The sequence below is a fragment of the Panthera pardus genome, unplaced genomic scaffold (genome assembly GCF_024362965.1).
Source record: "Panthera pardus isolate Hobbes unplaced genomic scaffold, ASM2436296v1 HiC_scaffold_8, whole genome shotgun sequence".
Lineage (NCBI taxonomy): Eukaryota > Metazoa > Chordata > Mammalia > Carnivora > Felidae > Panthera > Panthera pardus.
The window spans coordinates 77,205,656-77,225,854 of record NW_026527013.1 but is presented as its reverse complement, the minus strand read 5'-3'; the positions used below and the strand labels follow the sequence as shown (position 1 = coordinate 77,225,854).

The window sequence follows — 20,199 nt, the reverse complement described above, 5'->3', positions numbered from 1 at the left end:
TCATGGTGAATAATTCTTTTAATGTACTGTTGAATTTGATTTGCTAATATCTTGAGAATTTCTGCATCCATGTTCATCAGGGATACTGGCTTGTAATTTTGTTTACCAGGCTCTCTGGTTTTGGAATTAAGGTAATGCTGGCTTCATAGAATGAGTTTGGAAGTCTTCCTTCTACTCCTATTTTTTGGAACAGCTTGAGAAGAATAGGTATTAACTCTTCTTTAAATGTCTGAGGAAATTCCCTTGGGAAGCCATCTAGCCCAGGACTCTTGCTTGTTGGGAGATTTTTAATTACTGATTCAATTTCTTTGCTGGTTATTGGTCTGTTCAAATATTCTATTTCTTCCCATTTGAGTTTTGGTAGTACGGAAGTATCTAGGAATTTGTCCATTTCTTCCAGATTGCCCAGTTTGTTGGCATATAATTCTTCATGGTATTCTCTCATAATTGTCTCTTTTTGTGGTACTGGTTATAATGTCTCCTTTATCATTCATGATTTTTGTCTATTTAGGTCCTTCCTCTTTTCTTTTTGGTAAGTCTGGCTAAGGATTTATCCATTTTGCTAATTCTTTCAAAGAATCAGCTCTTAGTTTTGTTGATCTGTTCTACTGGGTTTTGTTTGTTTGTTTGTTTCTATATCATTTTTGCTCTTATCTTTATTATTTCCCTTCTTCTGCTGGCTTTAGGGTGTATTTGCTATTCCTTTCCTAGCTCCTTTAGGTAAGGTTAGGCTGTGTATTGGGAACCTTTCTTAGTTCTTTATATCAGCCTAAATTGCAATATACTTCCCTCTTAGGACTAACCTTGCTGCATCCCAAAAGGTTTGGACTGTCATGTTTTCATTTTCATTTGCTTCCGTATATTTTTTTATTTCTTCTTTAATTTCCTGGCTAACCCATTAATTCTTTAGTAGAATATTCTTTTACCTCCATGTATTTGAGGGCTTTCCAATTTTTTTTTCTTGCAGTTGACTTCAATCGTTGTGATGTGAAAATATGTATGACATGATCTTGATCTTTTTGTACCACCTGAGGGATGATTTGTGACCTAGTAATATGATCTATTCTGGAGAATGTTCCATGTGCACCTGAGAAGAATGTGTATTCTGCTTTAGGATGAAATGTTCTGAAAATAACTGTTAAGTCCATCTGGTCTAGTGTGTCATTCAAAGCTGTTGTTTCCTTGTTGATTTTCAGCTTAAGTGATCTGTCCATTGTTTTAAGTGAGGTGTTAAATCCCCTACTATTATTGTATTATTATCAATGAGTTTCCTTATGTTTGTTATTAATTGATATATATATATATTTGGGCACTTCCAAGTTGGAGCATAAACATTTACAATTTTTAGATCTTCTTGATGGAGAGAACCCTCAATTATGATATAATGCCCTTCTTCATCTCTTATTACAGATTCTGTTTTCAAATCTAGTTTGTCTGATATAAGTATGGCTGGCTACTCCAGCTTTCCTTTGATGTCCCTGAGCATGATAAATGGTTCTCCATCCCTTCAACTTTAATCTGTAGGTGTCTTTAGGTCAAAAATGAGTCTCTTTTAGGCAGCATATAGGTAGATCTTGTTTTTTTCATCCATTCTGATACCCCATGTCTTTTGATTGGAGCATTTAGTCCATTCACATTCAGAGTGATTACTGAAAGATACGAATTTAGTGCCACTGTTACCTGTAGAGTTGGTGTTTCTGGTTATGGTCTCTTGTCCTTTCTAGCCTTTGTTGCTTATGGGTTTTTTTTCCCTCCTCTCAAAGAATACCCCTTAAAATTTCTTGTAGGGCTGGTTTAGTGGCCAGAAACTTCTTTAGTTTTTGTTTGCCTGGGAAGCTCTTTCTCTCTCCTTCTATTTCGAATGACAGTCTTGCTGGATACAGTAATCTTGGCTGCATATTTTTCCTATTCAGCATGATGAATATATCTCGGTACTCCTTTCTGGTCTGCCAAGTTTCTGTGGACAAATCAGGTGCAAACTTGATTTGTCTTCCCTTGTAGAAAAGAACTTTTTTTTTCCCTTGCTTTCAGGACTTTTTCCTTGCCTGTGTATTTTGTGAGTTTGACTATGATATGTCTTGGTGATGGCTAGCTTTTGTTGAATTTAATGGGAGTTCTCTGTGCTTTCCAGATTTTGATGTGTCTTCCCCATATTAAGGAAGTTTACAGCTATAATTTGCTCACATAAACCTTCTGCCCCTTTTTCTCTATCTTCATCTTCTGGGACTCCTATGATACAAATGTTATTATGTTTTAATAAATCTCTGACTTTCCTAAGTCCTCCTTCCTGATCCCTGAATTTTGTTTCCCTCCTTTTCAGCTTCATTATTCTCCATAATTGTATCTTCTATATTGCTAATTTCTTCCTCTGCCTCATCCATCCTTGTGTTTATGGCCTCCATTTGGGTTTGAATTTCAATTAAAGCATTTTTAATTTCAGCCTGACTAGATTTTTGTCCTTTTATCTCTACAGAAAGGGATTCTCTGGTGTCTTCTAAGCTTTTTTCAAGCCCAGCTAGTATTCTTATAATCACTGTTCTCAATTCTAGTTCAGACATCTCACTTATATCTGCATTGATTAAATCCTTGGCCATCATTTCTTCCTTTTCTCTCCTTTGAGGTGAATTTCTCCATCTTGTCATTTTAAGTGAAAAAGAAAAAGCAGTAACAATAATAATAGAATGAAATAAAAATTAAAATTAAAAAAAAAAACTGAGGCACCTGGGTGGCTCAGTGGGGTAAGCATCTGACTTCAGCTCATGTCATGATTTCATGGTTCATCAGTTGAAGCCCTGCATCAGGCTCTCTGCTGTCAGCACCAAAGACTGCTTTGGATTCTCTGTCCCCATCTCTCTCTGCTCCTCCCCTACTGCGCTCTCTCTCAAAATAAATAAACTTAAAAAAAATATTTTTGTATTCAATTAAAGGAAGGTGGATCCTAGGTGTGTTTTGGTCTGCTTGTCAAGAGAAGCGTGATAGAAAAAAGCAAAAAGAGAAAAAGAAGAGAGAAAAAAAATTTTTAAAAATAAAATAAGTTGCTTTTTCTGTATCCAAGAACAAAAGAACAACAACAAAAACAGAAGCCAACACCAAAAATGAACAAATGAACAACAACAACAACAAAACAACCTAAATGAAGTTAGATCCAGTTTCCCCTAGAGCTGAAAGTTTGCAGCAGTCTGTGGCCAGTGGACTAAACTCCTGGAAGTGATTCCAGCTGGTCTTCTGGGGGAGGGGCCTGCTGCTCAGATTCTAAGGCAGACTTGCCCTAGTGGAGATGTGCCTGGAGGGCATGGCGAGGGGTGGGGGCTGGTGTAACAGCGCCATTCTCCACTTGGTGGTGCTGTTTAGCCTAGTGGGGGTTGATCAGTGTTGGTGGGCTAATGGTGAAAATGGCTTCACCCTGCTCTCGTCTCCAGAGCAGGAAGTTCACGCCCTCACAGACATGCAATAAGTCACCCCTCCGGTGTCTCCTGTTTCTGACAGCTCCCTGCCTTCTCTGTCTGTGTCCGAGCTGTCTGTCTACCAGGCGGCACCTCTCTCTGGGATTTTATCTCAGGTCCGGCTATGTTTCAAAACCCCATACTTTAGACCCCTGCAGTGCAGACCCACAGTGATCTTCTGGGCATCTATATAGACCCACAGTGTCGCAGCTCTGTGGCCAGGGCCTGCTTGTCCCAGGAAATACTCATGCTGCCGGCAAAGCAGCAGCGGTTCAGAGTTTATGGTGAATTGCAACACACAACCAACACCAGGGTTTGCTGTACTTAGCAGGTGTCTTTGTTCCCATACTGGTGAATGTGGTAGCTTGATGGTGCTCACCAGGTCTTTTGCCCACAGAGAGCTGTACCACCTCTACCAAATGCACTCCAAGCAGGGGAAATGCTTCTCCTGTGCAACCCAAGGGATCCTCAAGCCTCAAGGTCCACTCCCAGGTCTCTGCCCTGCTTACTTGCAGGAGGACCACCACGTGCTGACCTCAAACTTCAGACTCCGTTCTCCACTGTAAAAATACTTTGAAGAGAAATATGCACCCTTATGTTCACTGTAGCGTTATTTGCAACAGCCAAGATACGACAGGAATCTAAGTGTCCACTGAGAGGAACACATTAAAAAGATGTGGTATATATATATGATGGAATAGCCATAAAAAAGAATGAAATCTGAGGTGCATGACTGGCTTAGTCAGAACAGCACTTTGGGTCAGGAGTTCCACCTCCACATTGGGCATAGAGCTTACTTTAACAAAATAAATAAAATAAAAAGCTAAAAAAAAAAACATTCTTGCCATTTTTTACAACATGGATGGACCTTATGTGAAATGTCAGAAACAGAAAAACAAATACCACATGGTTTCACTTATATGTGGAACCTAAAAAAAACAAAACAAAACAGAAACAGTTTTACAGATGCAGGAAACAAACTGTTGGTTACCAGATGAGAGAGGGATTGAGGGGCAGGTCAAGTAGGTGAAGGAGATCAAGAAGTATAAACTCCCAGTTATAAAATAATGAAGTCATGGGGATGTAATGTACAGCATAGGAAATGTAGTCAGTAACACTGTAATAACTTTGTATGGTCACAGTAACTACACTTACGGTGACCATTTTATAACATTTAAAAATACTGAATCACTATGATGTACAGATGAAATTAATAGGATATGGTATGTCAATTCAATTTTAAAAATAAATAAAATAATGCTTCAACAAGAGTTGAAAAATTATTGACACTCTATACTTAGCAAATGGAAAAATAACAAAAACTACATTGGGACGAAACATGCAAAAGGTGAGATCTGTCCTACAATTCATGGGACCAGCCAGGAAAACTTCCAGCAGCCAAGGAAAGAAAAGTAGACCTCTGAAAGCAGATATCAGCTTGACAAATTAACTGACACTGAGTCTACTATTGGTGTTTGCCAGGCTCATAAAAAAGAAAAAGATCACAAAAGAAGTGTTGCATACTAAACTACCATAATTAGCTACAAAAAGAGTCACGTTTTCATTGTTCAACTTTGCCAGTGTTTTTGAAGCTTAGGAAATGTTTAACTTCTATAGATCTTGAACACAATGCACTTGAATTGGTACCCTCTCTATGCTAGAAGCATGGAGAATTTTACAAAATTCTTTTTACAAAAGCACAAAGTTCACAATATAAGCACTTACTGTGTGCTATGTAGACATTTATCTACTCAACTTTAATTCTACACTGTCATCTTAGAAAGTCTGTCAAGATCATGCTGTTGTGATCTACTTTTAGCTGTCAACTGGTAAGCACCAGAATCCTGGGCTTGATCAAGGATCAAGGAGGTTTTCTGCCCCAGGGAAAAGGCAGGTTCACAGACATTTTCTTCCTAGCACTGACAACAATTACCATAGGGAGATTATATCCAAGTACTGAGCTGTGAAAGAACAGATCACAGAGACCCTCTCCCTGATGACTTTTAAAGACAAGCAAGTACATCTTCCCCCATCCTAGACCCTCAGAAAGTCCTGCACTTGTTTACTGAGAAAGCTTCTAATTCACAAGTTAAAGCCGTCTTTCTAATTAAAATGTCATCGTTTCACTGTGGAGGCCTGGTATCTATGGTGATGCAGGAACTCGTCCAGATCAAAATCTCTGTCACCTATTTTTGAAAGCTAGTTACAGCTTGAGGTAATGAATCTGTTGCAATCCTGAAAATATCATAAGGTTCTCTTTCTTTGTCTGGCTTCTGTCAGTGAAAGATTCTAAGGATCAGTAGCAAAGAGAGAGAAATAGGAGTCAACGAAGAGCTGTAGATGGAGGCCATGTGTAGCACCACGCTTGTGACAAAGACGGCCACGTGAAGTAAAGAATATTTTTTTGTATTGTGCTGATATGGTATGCTTCACCAGAGGATGCACACCAAGTCATCAATCCTTCCAAACCTTTAGTGAAGAAAATGGTAGTGATACCACTATGCATCTTTTCCATATAGAAATAATACAGCTTTTGTGAGGGCAGTCTACTTCCGTATTTTTCATGTAGGAAGACACAACAGTTTCTCAGTATTATCTAAGTAGCCATTTAGTTTAAGCTTCAAAAACAGAAACTTTTAACTACTGTAGTAGAGTCTTTATGATACTACAAAGCTATTTAAAATCTACAAATGAAAACAGCACATTTAAGCAATTAACTAGAAAAAACAGTAATGATCAAAGCAAAATTATCTATCTTTATGAACATTTTGGTTTTGGAAAAGAAAATGCACTTTCTTTCTTTTAATAAAGTTAAGTTTTACAATTAACTGAGACTGAAAATGGTAGCCATCAACTACATACTCAAAAAAATGTCACCAACATTTTTGAGAAACCCAATGTCAGAAGTTGATTATTAAATGCAATCGGTGACATGTAATTTTTCAAGTTCCTTATTTGTTGAAAATCTCTGTTTATGTTATAAGCTTATAAACCAGTAAGTGAGCAATATTTCATGAATGCAATAGTACTTCAAATTAAAATGCTGCCATTCTTTTAGTCTATTTACAATAAATATTAATGGTATGTTTAACTATTTCAATGATGTCTGACAAATGGGAGAATAAGATTTGAGAATAAAATAGATATAAGCTGCAGCATCTGTTTTAATGGGAAGTGGAAGGAGTATTCCAGGCATAAAAGGAACATGAAAGCCCTAAAGAAGGCAGGCAGGCAGGCAAGCACGTGAAGGACTAAAAGCAAGTGTGTGACCCTCAAGAGCAGAGAACACAGGGGACACTGGCAGCAAGCATTCGTGTTGAAATGCTGATGACAAGGAAAAGAGCACAAGGGAGAGGATAAAAACAGAAAGGAGAGCTGGAAATACGAGGAGATAAGGTTCCTAAGAAACAGTACCCACACCACAGGTGGTGCAAAAGGTGCCTGTACAAAGTAGAAATTAAGGGCATCTGCTCAAGGTAAACTGTAGAATGGGGTGAGGTGGGGAAGACTGATGGCCTGAAACACTAATGTCAGATAATAGGAAAATAAAGTTGGCCAGAGAAACATAAAAATTCTGAAGAATACAGAAGAACTGGTTTAATTAGTCATCACATGGAGACTTCCCAAAGAAATTTTCAGGCTATAAAAATTCCTTTTTCAATGTAAACTGCTTCACAAATTGTCAAATAATTTAAAATACGATTATTTAACAAAATTAGAATAAACTGCTTGCTCTTAATAAAGCAAGGTGGAAAGCAGGCATTCCAGACTATGTCTCTATCACTTGCTAGCTGTGTAATCTTGAGCTAATTTCCTAACCTTTCCAGGGCTTTGTTTCCTTAACTATCAAAAGTGGATAATTGCATCTTCCTCACACATTTGTTACCGTGACTGAAATAACAAATGTAAAGTGACTAACACAAATCCTGGCAAAGAATATGCATTCAATAAAGGTTAGTTTCTTTCTGAATTCCTGAACTGCCTGCTGACACAGCTGGATGATACCTCTGTCTTGTTGCTTTCTAAAAGGAAAGGGGGGGGGGCTCCAAACAAACTCCTTCCACTGAGACACCCTGCTTCCCAAGAAACATTATCTCAGTAGCATCATTATTGATGAGGGTTTAATCTTCTGAGCTCTGCCAAGCCAGAAAGCTAACACTGTAAAAATAACCCAGAGGACTCAGGTCCGAGAGAGAGACACACACACATGACTGAATTCAAAAATAAATGAGGTTATGAACACCAGTGTCAATTTACACATGAGAAATATTGTATAAATTGCAAAGTGAACCAGAATGTTACTACTGGCAGATCAGTACATTTTCTCCCTTTATGAAAATTATGTACGAAGCCCAATTATATTCAGGTTAGTTACTTTATACTTATGGAATCTAAACAAGACAAACAAGTTGGATGATACCAGCAAACGACAAACTCTGCTAACATAATCCATACAGCCTAACAGGGAGACGATATTCCCATCCATTGAGCAGAATCTGCCCCCCTCCAAACCACACTGAGACATACAAAATTATAGCTCCCTGGTCCCTGTTCTCCTCAGATCCACGCAGATCGTTCCACATCTACTTGTGTAGACACACAGTATTTTTATGTATTTTTTTCTTCCTTATCTTTCTAACTTAATCTTATTGATTAGACATAGGCCATTAGCTAAATAACAAGTTATCTATCTACTTTAATCATCTTTTGACTAACTGTGTACAATCCAAATACATAACACTGCTAACATTTAAGGATATTAATTTCCTAAAATTTTATCACTTCTACTTTAATTTTAATATGATTTAAAAACTGATGGAAAGTCAAATTCAACAACTGCACAATGTACACAAAACAATAACATATCTAAAATCAAGTTTAATTAGGAACAATTATCCCAGAAAAGACTTTCCTGCTTTTAAAATATATGAGCTTATGTTAAAAAAATAAACCTTTAAAAGTAGCCATTCCTTTGTTTAATTTTGTTTGTTTTTTAAGTAGCCATTCCTTTGTAACATGTTAAAATCACCCACCCCTACTGCAAAATATTTTTGTTCAACAAACTTTAGTAATGCTTCTTTTCAACCATTTTTGCTTTCATTCCCACAACTCTGAAATATAATAAAATATTAAGGGTTGCATAAATTAAAGATATAAGCATATACACACACATACATATATAGCAATAGAACTTCACAGGAAAAATTTTAAACAGTAGTTATATATAAAACTTGAAATCTCTGAGGTAGTGACAATATGGACATTAGATGAATACAAAAGGCTTGTGATACTGCACTTTCTGAAAAGTTAATTGCTACCTTTCTCACAACTAAATGAGCCAGGTGACATCAATTTTCTATACAAATAGTCACCTTAAATCAAAGTTGACTTGGAATTCCCTGAATATTTCTTTGAAAAGGTATCTTCTCTAATTTGATGTACACAAGTACCTTATTTTTTAATAGTAGAACTGTGTTATCTTCATAGATCTGAAGTTAGAACAACTGACAGGAGGTAAAACCAAGCTCCAGTATTAGAAGCTGCAATCATGGTGGCTTCTGGGAAAGGAGAGCAGTGACCAGGAGCACAGGGAATTTCCTACTTCTTGCCCTGGGTCTGTATTGCATAGATGTGTTCACACTGTGCTACTTCACTCCTTATGTGTATGTGGCATTTCATTCTGTATGTACAGATCATTTGTTCACTTTTCATTATGCAGATAATAAAAAATTTATTTAATAACGGTAACAGACATTCAGTTATGCTTTTTGAATTATAAATGAAGAATCAGAAGTCAAATAAGTACCTTTCTGACTTAGAGACTACTTAAAGAATCTTTATAAGATTATTTTTGTACAATATAAATGCACAAAACAAATTCCTGGTTTAAAAGATGTGAATAAAAAATAGACACTAATAATTGTATTTGGATCCAATACAAATGGAGAAAACGTCTGGGTGCAATGCAATACAAATGTAGAACGAATGAGATTTACATCTAATTTGCTGATTCAACTACATCAATACCTTTGGGTTTCAGAACATTAAGCATCAGGAAAATGACACCTTCGGAGAAATCTCAAGTCAAATTACTTTTTTTTTTTTCTTAACTATAGCACATTGACTATTAATGGTGCAAGGTTCTGGGGTTAGAGTGGTCTATGTTCCAAACAATACCATGTGTTAGCTGTGTGATCTTGGACAAATTATTTAAGCTCTCAGTTTCCTCATTTGTAAAATGGAAATAGTAATACCTACCTTACTGGGTTGCTGAAAGGCTTAATTACGTAACAGTTCCTCAGACAAAATAAGCATATTCAACAGGTATTAACTCTCTATCTACATATATACATTACAGAAACTATATCTCATATATATTACATACCAGAAATCTTAGTCTATTTTTAGAATGAAATAAATAGGTATTAATAAATACATTTTCCCTGTACTTACTTTAGACCCTATTCTCCAATGCAAGCTGTAGACACAGTTCCTCAGGGATGAGGACACAGATTAGTTTTTTAACCTCAAAATCAAATCTTCATCAATTCTATGACATATTTTTCACATTAAAAAAGTGGTATTACTTTCATTACCTGGGTCTCCACACCCTGTTCCAGTAGGCGCTTAGCTTGATTTTCCACTTCAAGTCGAGCTCTTGCAATAAAAAGTAGATCATTTTCTATTACTTCTATTCCAGAAAGATCGATTCCTTGAGAAAGGTAATCTATTAAAAACATACACACACATCTAAGTATTTCAATATTGAATATCAAGGTATTGAAATATCATGTCTCACTTCTTCAAAATATTATAGATTTGCTGAACACTATTCACTTTCAAAATCTATATTTAAAAAAAAATACAGTTACCCAAACATTTTCTATTTTTTAAATAAAAAAACTTTACTCTGAAGCAAAATGTTCTAAGTTAAGAATGAGTTGGTAAAGCAAGAGTAGAAATTATGATTATAGTAAATTCTAAATAATGTCAACACATTACATAAAAATTAGTGTCAAATTTAATTATAAAGAAACATCCTGATAATCTTAGAAATTTCTCAAGCTGTAAGACAGCTTTAAATGTTTTTCTATAGTAACAAAATATTTGAAACAAATATCCACCATTTGAAAAATTAATAAATCATAAAAATAATTTAGCAAACCAGCGCTTACAATGCTGCAGGTTTATATGATTACGCAGACCTAATAGCAACTTACATTGAAGTATTTTCCTATCACTGAATAAAAAAATTTACACAATTAACTCTTTATAGAATCAGACATATTATATTTATAAAATTATATTCTACTTATAGAATTACATATACAGAGCAAGAAGCATGAAAAGATCTCTACCAAGATGTTAATAATAGTTGTCTCTGCATACTTAGAATTTGAGAAAATTATTTATATATTTTTTAAATTTTTTTAACGTTTATTTATTTTTGAGAGACAGCGTGAGCACGAGTGGGGGAGGGGCGCCAAAGAATCTGAAGCAGGCTCCAGGCTCCAAGCTGTCAGCACAGTGCCCGACTTGGGGTTCAAACTCGTAAACTATGAGATCATGACCTGTGCCAAAGTCAGACGCTTAACCGACTGAGCCACCCAGGGGCCCTTTATTTTTTGACTCAATCTTGGACATATCTAAGGTAACTAAAGTGCTAAAATTTAAGGTCAAGATTTCATTAAGGAGCTTAGACACAGTTCTAAAACTCTATTTTCAATTTTTTTAAGTTTATTTTTGAGAGTGTGCACATGTGCGTGCATGGGGGAGGGGAAGAGAGGGGGGGGAGAGAATCTCAAGCAGGCTGTGCGCTATCAGTGTGGAGGCAGATGTGGCGCTCAGTCTCAAGAACAGTGAGATCATGACCTGAGCTGACATCAAGAGTCGGACACTTAACTGACTGAGCCACCCAGGCACCCCATAAAACTCTATTTTCTATTTTAACAAAATAAATTATTTCTAAAAAATTGAATTGCTTTAGATAGAGTATTACTTTGTTTTCTAGTTACTCAACAGAATATCAAATGTGTTTTTCACTAAATACTCTTAATTGGAACTGAATTTTAAAGTCTTATTAAAATATATTCCTAGCACCTACAAACTACCATTTTTCACTTAGAGTCATATGTACACCTAGGACAAATTACATTAAAGCATCCAGTACAATGCTAACTAACCACTTAGCAGCACTCAAATATCTACTGATTGAACACGGTATATACAGTTAGTTCTACACAAGATGACAAAAGGAAATGAAATAAAAGGACAGCTGAATAGTGGTTATTGCTAATCAGACCTCAACCATGAGCATTTTTTTTTAATGTGTATATCTAAAGAAACTTTGGCTTACCACAGTGTATAGGGTCTTAAAAACCTTTAAACATTTATGGGCTTAGGAATCTGACTCCTAATTTACTCACTAGGTGATCACAGTCACACGACATAGCTTCATTGAGCCTCAATTTTTTCATCTGTAAAATGCCAACAATATACAAGTCATGCCCTACATAACTTTTAAGACTATCATCAGAATCAAAATAAGCTAATAAATGCCAAAGTACTTTATATATCAATCTAAGGTGTAAATGTAGGGTGGATTATAATTATAAAATGTTTCTACTCTGATTTTTTATTTTTAAAAATTTTCAGAGAATTTTGAGGAAACTCTATTTGACCCCAGTCATGATAATGATCAACGAGGAAATGCTATGTTTACCCTAAAAATTCTTACTAGACAATACACAATCAAACTACAGACATAGAGGGGCACCTAAGCGGCTCAGTCTATTTAATGTCTAACTCAAGGTCATGAGTTTGGCTCAGGTCATGATCTCGCTCAGGTCATGATCTTACAGTTGATAGGATCAAGCCTCATGTCTGTGTTTTAAGCACAGAGCCTACTTGGGATTCTCTCTCTCCCTCTCTCTCTCTGCCCCTCCCCACTCATGCTCACTGTCTCATATTCTCTCTCTCTCTCTCAAAAATAAACAAACATTAAAAACATGAAAAAGTCAATTAAAAATCTACAGACATACAAACAATAGAATATAAGTATTATTTTCTTTTCAAGCTGGTTATCAGTGTGCTTTTTTTCTGTTATCTAGGGAAGAAAAATATCATAATTAAGTTTAAAAAAAAAAAGGATGGCACAAAAACAGACACATAGACCAATGGAATAGAATAGAAACCCCAGAACTAGACCCACAAACGTATGGCCAACTCATCTTTGACAAAGCAGGAAAGAACATCCAATGGAAAAAAGACAGTCTCTTTAACAAATGGTGCTGGGAGAACTGGACAGCAACATGCAGAAGAGTGAAACTAGACCACTTTCTCACACCATTCACAAAAATAAACTCAAAATGGATAAAGAACCTGAATGTGAGACAGGAAACCATCAAAACCCTAGAGGAGAAAGCAAGAAAAGACCTCTCTGACCTCAGCCGTAGCAATTTCTTACTCGACACATCCCCAAAGGCAAGGGAATTAAAAGCAAAAATGAACTACTGGGACCTCATGAAGATAAAAAGCTTCTGCACAGCAAAGGAAACAACCAACAAAACTAAAAGGCAACCAACGGAATGGGAAAAGATATTTGCAAATGACATATCAGACAAAGGGCTAGTATCCAAAATCTATAAAGAGCTCACCAAACTCCACACCCAAAAAACAAATAACCCAGTGAAGAAATGGGCAGAAAACATGAATAGACACTTCTCTAAAGAAGACATCCGGATGGCCAACAGGCACATGAAAAGATGCTCAAGGTCGCTCCTTATCAGGGAAATACAAATCAAAACCACACTCAGATATCACCTCATGCCAGTCAGAGTGGCCAAAATGAACAAATCAGGAGACTATAGATGCTGGCGAGGATGTGGAGAAACGGGAACCCTCTTGCACTGTTGGTGGGAATGCAAATTGGTGCAGCCGCTCTGGAAAGCAGTGTGGAGGTTCCTCAGAAAATTAAAAATAGACCTACCCTATGACCCAGCAATAGCACTGCTAGGAATTTACCCAAGGGATACAGGAGCACTGATGCATAGGGGCACTTGTACCCCAATGTTTATAGCAGCACTCTCGACAATAGCCAAATTATGGAAAGAGCCTAAATGTCCATCAACTGATGAATGGATAAAGAAATTGTGGTTTATATACACAACGGAATACTACGTGGCAATGAGAAAAAATGAAATATGACCTTTTGTAGCAACGTGGATGGAACTGGAGAGTGTGATGCTAAGTGAAGTAAGCCATACAGAGAAAGACAGATACCATATGGTTTCACTCTTATGTGGATCCTGAGAAACTTAACAGAAACCCATGGGGGAGGGGAAGGAAAAAAAAAAAAAAGAGGTTAGAGTGGGAGAGAGCCAAAGCATAAGAGACTGTTAAAAACTGAGAACAAACTGAGGGTTGATGGGGGGTGGGAGGGAGGGGAGGGTGGGTGATGGGTATTGAGGAGGGCACCTTTTGGGATGAGCACTGGGTGTTGTATGGAAACCAATTTGACAGTAAATTTCATATATTAAAAAATAAATAAAAATAAATAAATTTAAAAAAAATAAATAAATAAAAAGAAATTGTGGTTTATATACACAATGGAGTACTACATGGGAATGAGAAAGAACGAAATATGGCCCTTTGTAGCAACATGGATGGAACTGGAGAGTGTGATGCTAAGTGAAATAAGCCATACAGAGAAAGACAGATACCCTACGTTTTCACTCTTATGTGGATCCTGAGAAACTTAACAGAAACCCATGGGGGAGGGGAAGGAAAAAAGAAAAAAAAAAAAAAAAAAAAAGAGGTTAGAGTGGGAGAGAGCCAAAGCATAAGAGACTCTTAAAAACTGAGAACAAACCAAGGGTTGATGGGGGGTGGGAGGGTGGGGAGGGTGGGTGATGGGCATTGAGGAGGGCACCTTTTGGGATGAGCACTGGGTGTTGTATGGAAACCAATTTGACAATAAATTTCATACACTGAAAAAAAATAAATAAATAAATAAATAAATAAATAAATAAAGGAAAGGACACTATGAGTAAGAGATATAGCTGGATTCTAATTCTATTTCTGCCATATATGGTTTTGAATCTAAGTCTTGCAATCTTTGGTACCAGTTACTTTATTTGAAAAATGAAAAGCTAGACTACATAAACCCTAAGGTTCCTTCCAGTTACATGTCTCTAGAGACAAAACCAAACGGTGCTTTATTCTTGTGAATGCTGATCTGTCACTCTGGAGACAATTCAAATCATTCATTCAAACCATTTATTTGGGTATCAACATTTATTAGTCACAAACACCACAGAAATGAATCAGACCTAAATTCTGACCCAAAGTATCAAACTCTATGACAGGAAGAAAAAGCACAAAGTTATAACCACTGAAAGATAAAGATAAAATGTATTATGCCAGGTGTTGTGGGAACAAAAAGAAAAAGTAAATACACTGTATATCTTTGCAAAGTCTACCATCTAGTAGGGGATAAAGAATATAAATTATTAATTCCAACACCTTTTTAAGGTAAACAACACATTATCTAACCACCTCCCTCTCCCACTGCCCCATCCCCTGCTTATCCACACTACATTTAGAGCTGTTCTAAAAAGTAACCAAAATACATGCTACATTTGTAATACAAAGGATTCTATTGGCTGGGAGGGAGCAAAAGCCCTATTATTTTCCTGACCGATTACTCCACAAAAGAGGTAAGTGTACAAATGGCGGGGGTTGGGGTGATGGGGGGGGGTGGAGACAACATGTTAAAAAATGTAGCAACACCCCCTATCCACCTACCCAGGAGAATAGAGAAATTACACTAAATTCTCCCCTCCTGATTAACTGTTGCACACAATCACTATCAGTGTTTCAAATCTTTTTACATCTGCTCTTTGTAAAGCACATCTAGGGACTGGAGCCAAGGACAAAAAGATGAAGATGATTCCAATAAAAATAACTATAATTTTTCAACACATAATATGTAGGGGGCATTAAATTGGACACAAAATGTCTTTTTATTATTTTCATGTATGCATACATTTTTTGTGACATTCTAAACAACCTTGCTAAAATTATTAAATTATTAAGAAATTCAGCTGGCTACTAGGCAGCAAAGAACAATTCAAATCTAGGTGTGACTTGAATCTTTTCACTAGATCAATCCAGGACAATCCCAGAAGCCTCAGAATGAAAACCTTACATTCAAAGGATATATAGTATTCCTCCTACAGTCTTCGAATTTGCTCGTTGAAAGGATAAAGATGTAAAAATCACATCAGAATTAACTGTTCATGGAATTAAATTAAGCCAGATTATAACAATGACAGCATTAAAAAAAAAAAAAAAAAACTCATATTCTGGTTTAATAAAAAGAGGAAAATTTTAAAAATATATAAAAGGTGCTAAAATGCCAAATTTTGAAATATGCCAGCATTAAATAGTTTAACAAGTGAACCTTAATAAATGTGGACTACACAGCCAGAATTCTCTTTCTAGCCACTTAATACTGATACCTATTGGAATTCATGCATGAAAATATGTATGAGGAAACTAAAGTGATCATTTGAATTTAACATATTTATCATCCCTTCACATGTGAGGAAACAATTAGACTAATTTTGACAGAAAAGAAATGATAATGCTCATCCTTTGTTTAATTAAACTGAGATAAATTTAGCCTAATATTAGAGAAAAAGGAATTCAACCAAAACACCTGACACATAGCAAGAGGATGGGTAATATAAACATAAACAATTTTTTGTCAAATGTACACAACTCTTTGATACTTAAGGTACTAAAAAATAAATTCTAGTTTCCCCTACTATCATTGTCCTGGTCTAAAATACTAAAACTTTAGAACAACCTTCATATGCTTTGACCCCAGGCAGTCACTTGATTTCAGTGACTGATTCGTATATTATTTCCTGGGACTGCCCATTTCTTTTTATTTCTTTGGTTTTAAGATTAACCCAATATCTCAGTGGCATAAAAATTATTTGTTACTAAGTTATATGCTTGTCATTTTAACAGGCTTTCAGTGTTCTAATCGGTACTACCCATGGCTGGCAGAATAAATGTTCTCATGTTCCTCTCCCACTCACGGAATCTATGGCTTCCTGTTAGCTAACAATTTCTCTTTCTATTTTGCAACACAAATCCTCCTTATTGATTCCAAAATCCTTACTGCCTCTTCCTCTACCATCATCCTCCTTTGTTTAAAAGAAACAAAAAGAAGGGTAATTACAGTTTGGTACATGATTCGGTTCTGCATTTACTATTCATAACAATGTTAGCACTAAATTATTGATTTGGAAAAAAAGAGATGGGGGAAGAGTTCATGTGTAAAGCTGGGATGGTGCTCAAAATCAGGAGAAATGAAAGAGGCTAAATCTTCATGCTTCTTTGTAGGAAGCCAAAGAAGCTTTTAACAAATTAACCAGTAGAAATATGGGCAGATTAGTTAGAGATATGGATGTAAATACCAAAGGAATCAGCAAAAATGTTAGAATGGCTGTCTCTGGGGAAAAGTAAATGGGGCAGCGGATTGCTGCATTTTAATAACAAATCTTGTACAACTATCTGAGTACGTTATGCACGTATAATTTTCATAACAAATAAAACTAAATTAAAGAGTAAATGGGAAATAAAGAAAAATAATTTAAAGAATTAAAATAAGGTGGCTAGCCTAAGAGAATAACAGAATTCTTATCCTTTAAATCAATGATTCTGCTTATGGGATAATCTAATAAGATTCCATACAAATACTGTATGACCAAAATATATAGTTTGTAGGCACATAACCCAGAGAAATTCTTATGTATGTACAAATGGAAGACCTGTACAACGTTCCTAACAGCATTGTTAAAAAGAAAACAAAGATGACAACAACCAAAATGACCATCAACGGGAGAAGAGATAAGTATAACATAGCATTCACTCAAAATACTACTGTAGAGGAGTAAAAATAAATAATGATGGGTATACACATCAATATTGATGTGTACATCAGTACATATTATTAAGGAAGAAGAAGTTTTAGAAAAATACACACAGCAAGAGGTGATTTATATGAAGACATGCAAGATTATGCAATATATGATTTAGGAACACATACAAACATTAACAACATTTAGAAAAGTTAGGAGAGACAGGGAATACAACATGCTTATAATATTCTAATTCTTAAACTTGGTGGGAAGCATTGGTAGCCTACACAGATTAAAAATGTGGTTTTGCCTTTTATATTTTTCCATCAAATATTAAATAAGTATGAAGCACTGGCACAGATTACGGTATTATAAACAAGGACATCACAACAGTTATAACTGTATTTCATATGTTCAAAAGGAGAAAAGAATGAACATGTTAGTAAAGACATGGATCAGGTAATAAAAAAACTGAAGTTCTAGAGATAAAAAGGACAAAGTCTGGATGGGATTAACAGAAGATGCGACACTGTAAGAAAAACAAAAGATACTGTATGTGAAGAGTTTAATGCTTGGATTAGTAACTGGTAACTGGATAAAGTCTTTTATTTTCCTTTTAAAAATATGCTCATGAAAGATTTTTTGGAAACTGGAAAAACATTTCAAAAGGTGGGTAATTATATAACCTCACAACATAGAGGCCACAAGAGCCAAGTGGATCATTGGAATATACATGATCATGTATGAGAAATTTAAGAATCTTCAAATTCTCAAGTAGCACCAAAATAGCATACATCCTCCCCCTGGATGTTTATCTGAGAAACAGCAAAAAAAAGCAAAAACTGACATACAGGAACTGGGCAGCTGGCTATAGTCACTTACCAATGCAAGTGACTCCCTCCTACACACCAACTTTGCAAAGAGCACAATTCAGATATGTGCCTCCGAGAAATTTCAAGCAACCTTCAGATGTTCCTAAAATACTTAAAATCCTGGTTGGGTTTAAAATTGAAAATTAAAGTCTACTATATTCCTTTAAAATCTTATCCTCCTTTTTAATTTTTTTTTTTTAACATTTATTTATTTTTGAGACAGAGAGAGACAGAGCATGAACAGGGGAGGGGCAGAGAGAGAGGGAGACACAGAATCTGAAGGCTCCAGGCTCTGAGTGGTCAGCACAGAGCCCGACGTGGGGCTCGAACTCACGGACCGTGAGATCGTGACCTGAGCTGAAGTCGGACGCTTAACCGACTGAGCCAACCAGGCGCCCCTTATCCTCCTTTTTAATATGCCCATGAGTTGTTTCTTTTTTAATATGCCCATGAGTTCTTATTTTTATTTGTAATTAACACTTGTTTACCATGTGTTCTTTATTAACTTAATGTTATAAGCATTCACCCCATCCTATTATAGTCCTTATAAATAGCAATTTTTGATACCTGACCAATATTTCACCAAATAAATGAACCAAAAATTATTTAACCATTTACCTAGGATGGAGTAATTATTTATCATAAATACATATAAAATCTGTAATATCTAGAATTATTCCCTTGGGAAATAAAGAAAGAATTGACTCAAAGTTATACTTTTAAGATTATTGATACAAATTATCAAACTAGTTTACAAAATGACTCTACCACTTTGTACATTTTTTTTTTTTTCAGTAACCTACAAGAGTCACTTAACCATAGATAGCACTGGATATTATCTCTGTTTTCAACATTTTATATGCTGCTAGAAGAAGTATGTTCTTATGGATGGTTTGATAGGATTTTTAAATGATGAAGCTAAATAACTATTTTTTTACTAGCTGTATTTCTTTTTGAGAATCTCTAAATAATTTTACTCCCTTATCTTTTTCTTATATTGCCCTGTATTAATTATATATTAGTATTCACTGTTTATCCATCATATTTGCTACGAGTATCTTCCCGGTTTAATTATTTCATTTTTAGTTATTTATATATTACTTCTTAAGGCTATTTTCAGAATACAATCATACAATTATACAATCTAAAAAGTTCTACTTTTGATTCTTCTACATAGCCCTGATTATTTATAAACTTCAGACTAAAGTGTGTCTTTTACAAAAAGCAAAGCAGTGATATATAAAGGATTATCTGGCAAACTGGTGAGTAATAATCTGAAGAGGAAAGCTGTCATTTTAAAATCCGTTGTATAAAAACTGTATCTTTAAATCAAATTAAGTCATATTTTATTTTTAAATCAAGGTAAGGGTTTATCACAAAGGCTCACTTTAATTCATTATGGAACATCAATCTTCTTTGCTACCATATTTTATGTTACATAAAGAACACCATTACTAGAGAATACTGAGCTAAACAAACAAATTCAAATTAAAACCATGCAAACAACAGCCATAAAACACCACCAAACAACATGGATGCAGCAGGGTTACAGTACTGATAGAATTAATTTACCCAATCAACAATTAGATCTGGACTTCTAATTACTGAAGGTACTCAAATCAATAATGACAATAATATTATCACAGGATCTTTATTTGCTATTTGCAACCAATCTGAGATAGTCCAGACACACAGACTCTCTCACCCCTATCTCTGTTCATTTTGTTTGGTTGACTGGGTTTTGTTTTTTTTTTTCCTTTTTTCTTTTTTGGTGGTTGTTTTTTTCTAAGTAAGTTCTATGTAGAACATGGGGCTTGAACTAACAACCCTGAGATCAAGAGTTACATGCTCTAAAGGGCGCCTGGGTTGGCTCAGTCGGTTAAGTGTCAGGCTTTGGCTCAGGCCATGATCTCACGGTTTGTGGGTTCCAGCCCTGTGTCAGGCTCTGTG

General features: G+C 35.6%; 1 protein-coding gene across 3 annotated transcripts in view; it reads right to left on the bottom strand.

Annotated features, from left to right (window-relative positions):
* Positions 1-20,199, bottom strand: part of COG5 (component of oligomeric golgi complex 5) — a 334,355-nt gene that overhangs the window by 180,750 nt on the left and 133,406 nt on the right. For all 3 annotated transcript variants that reach the window (XM_053897953.1, XM_053897952.1, XM_019451191.2), the window contains exon 7: positions 10,040-10,170. In XM_053897953.1, coding sequence (XP_053753928.1) covers positions 10,040-10,170 — 131 coding nt within the window. The remainder of the gene's footprint in view (positions 1-10,039; positions 10,171-20,199) is intronic.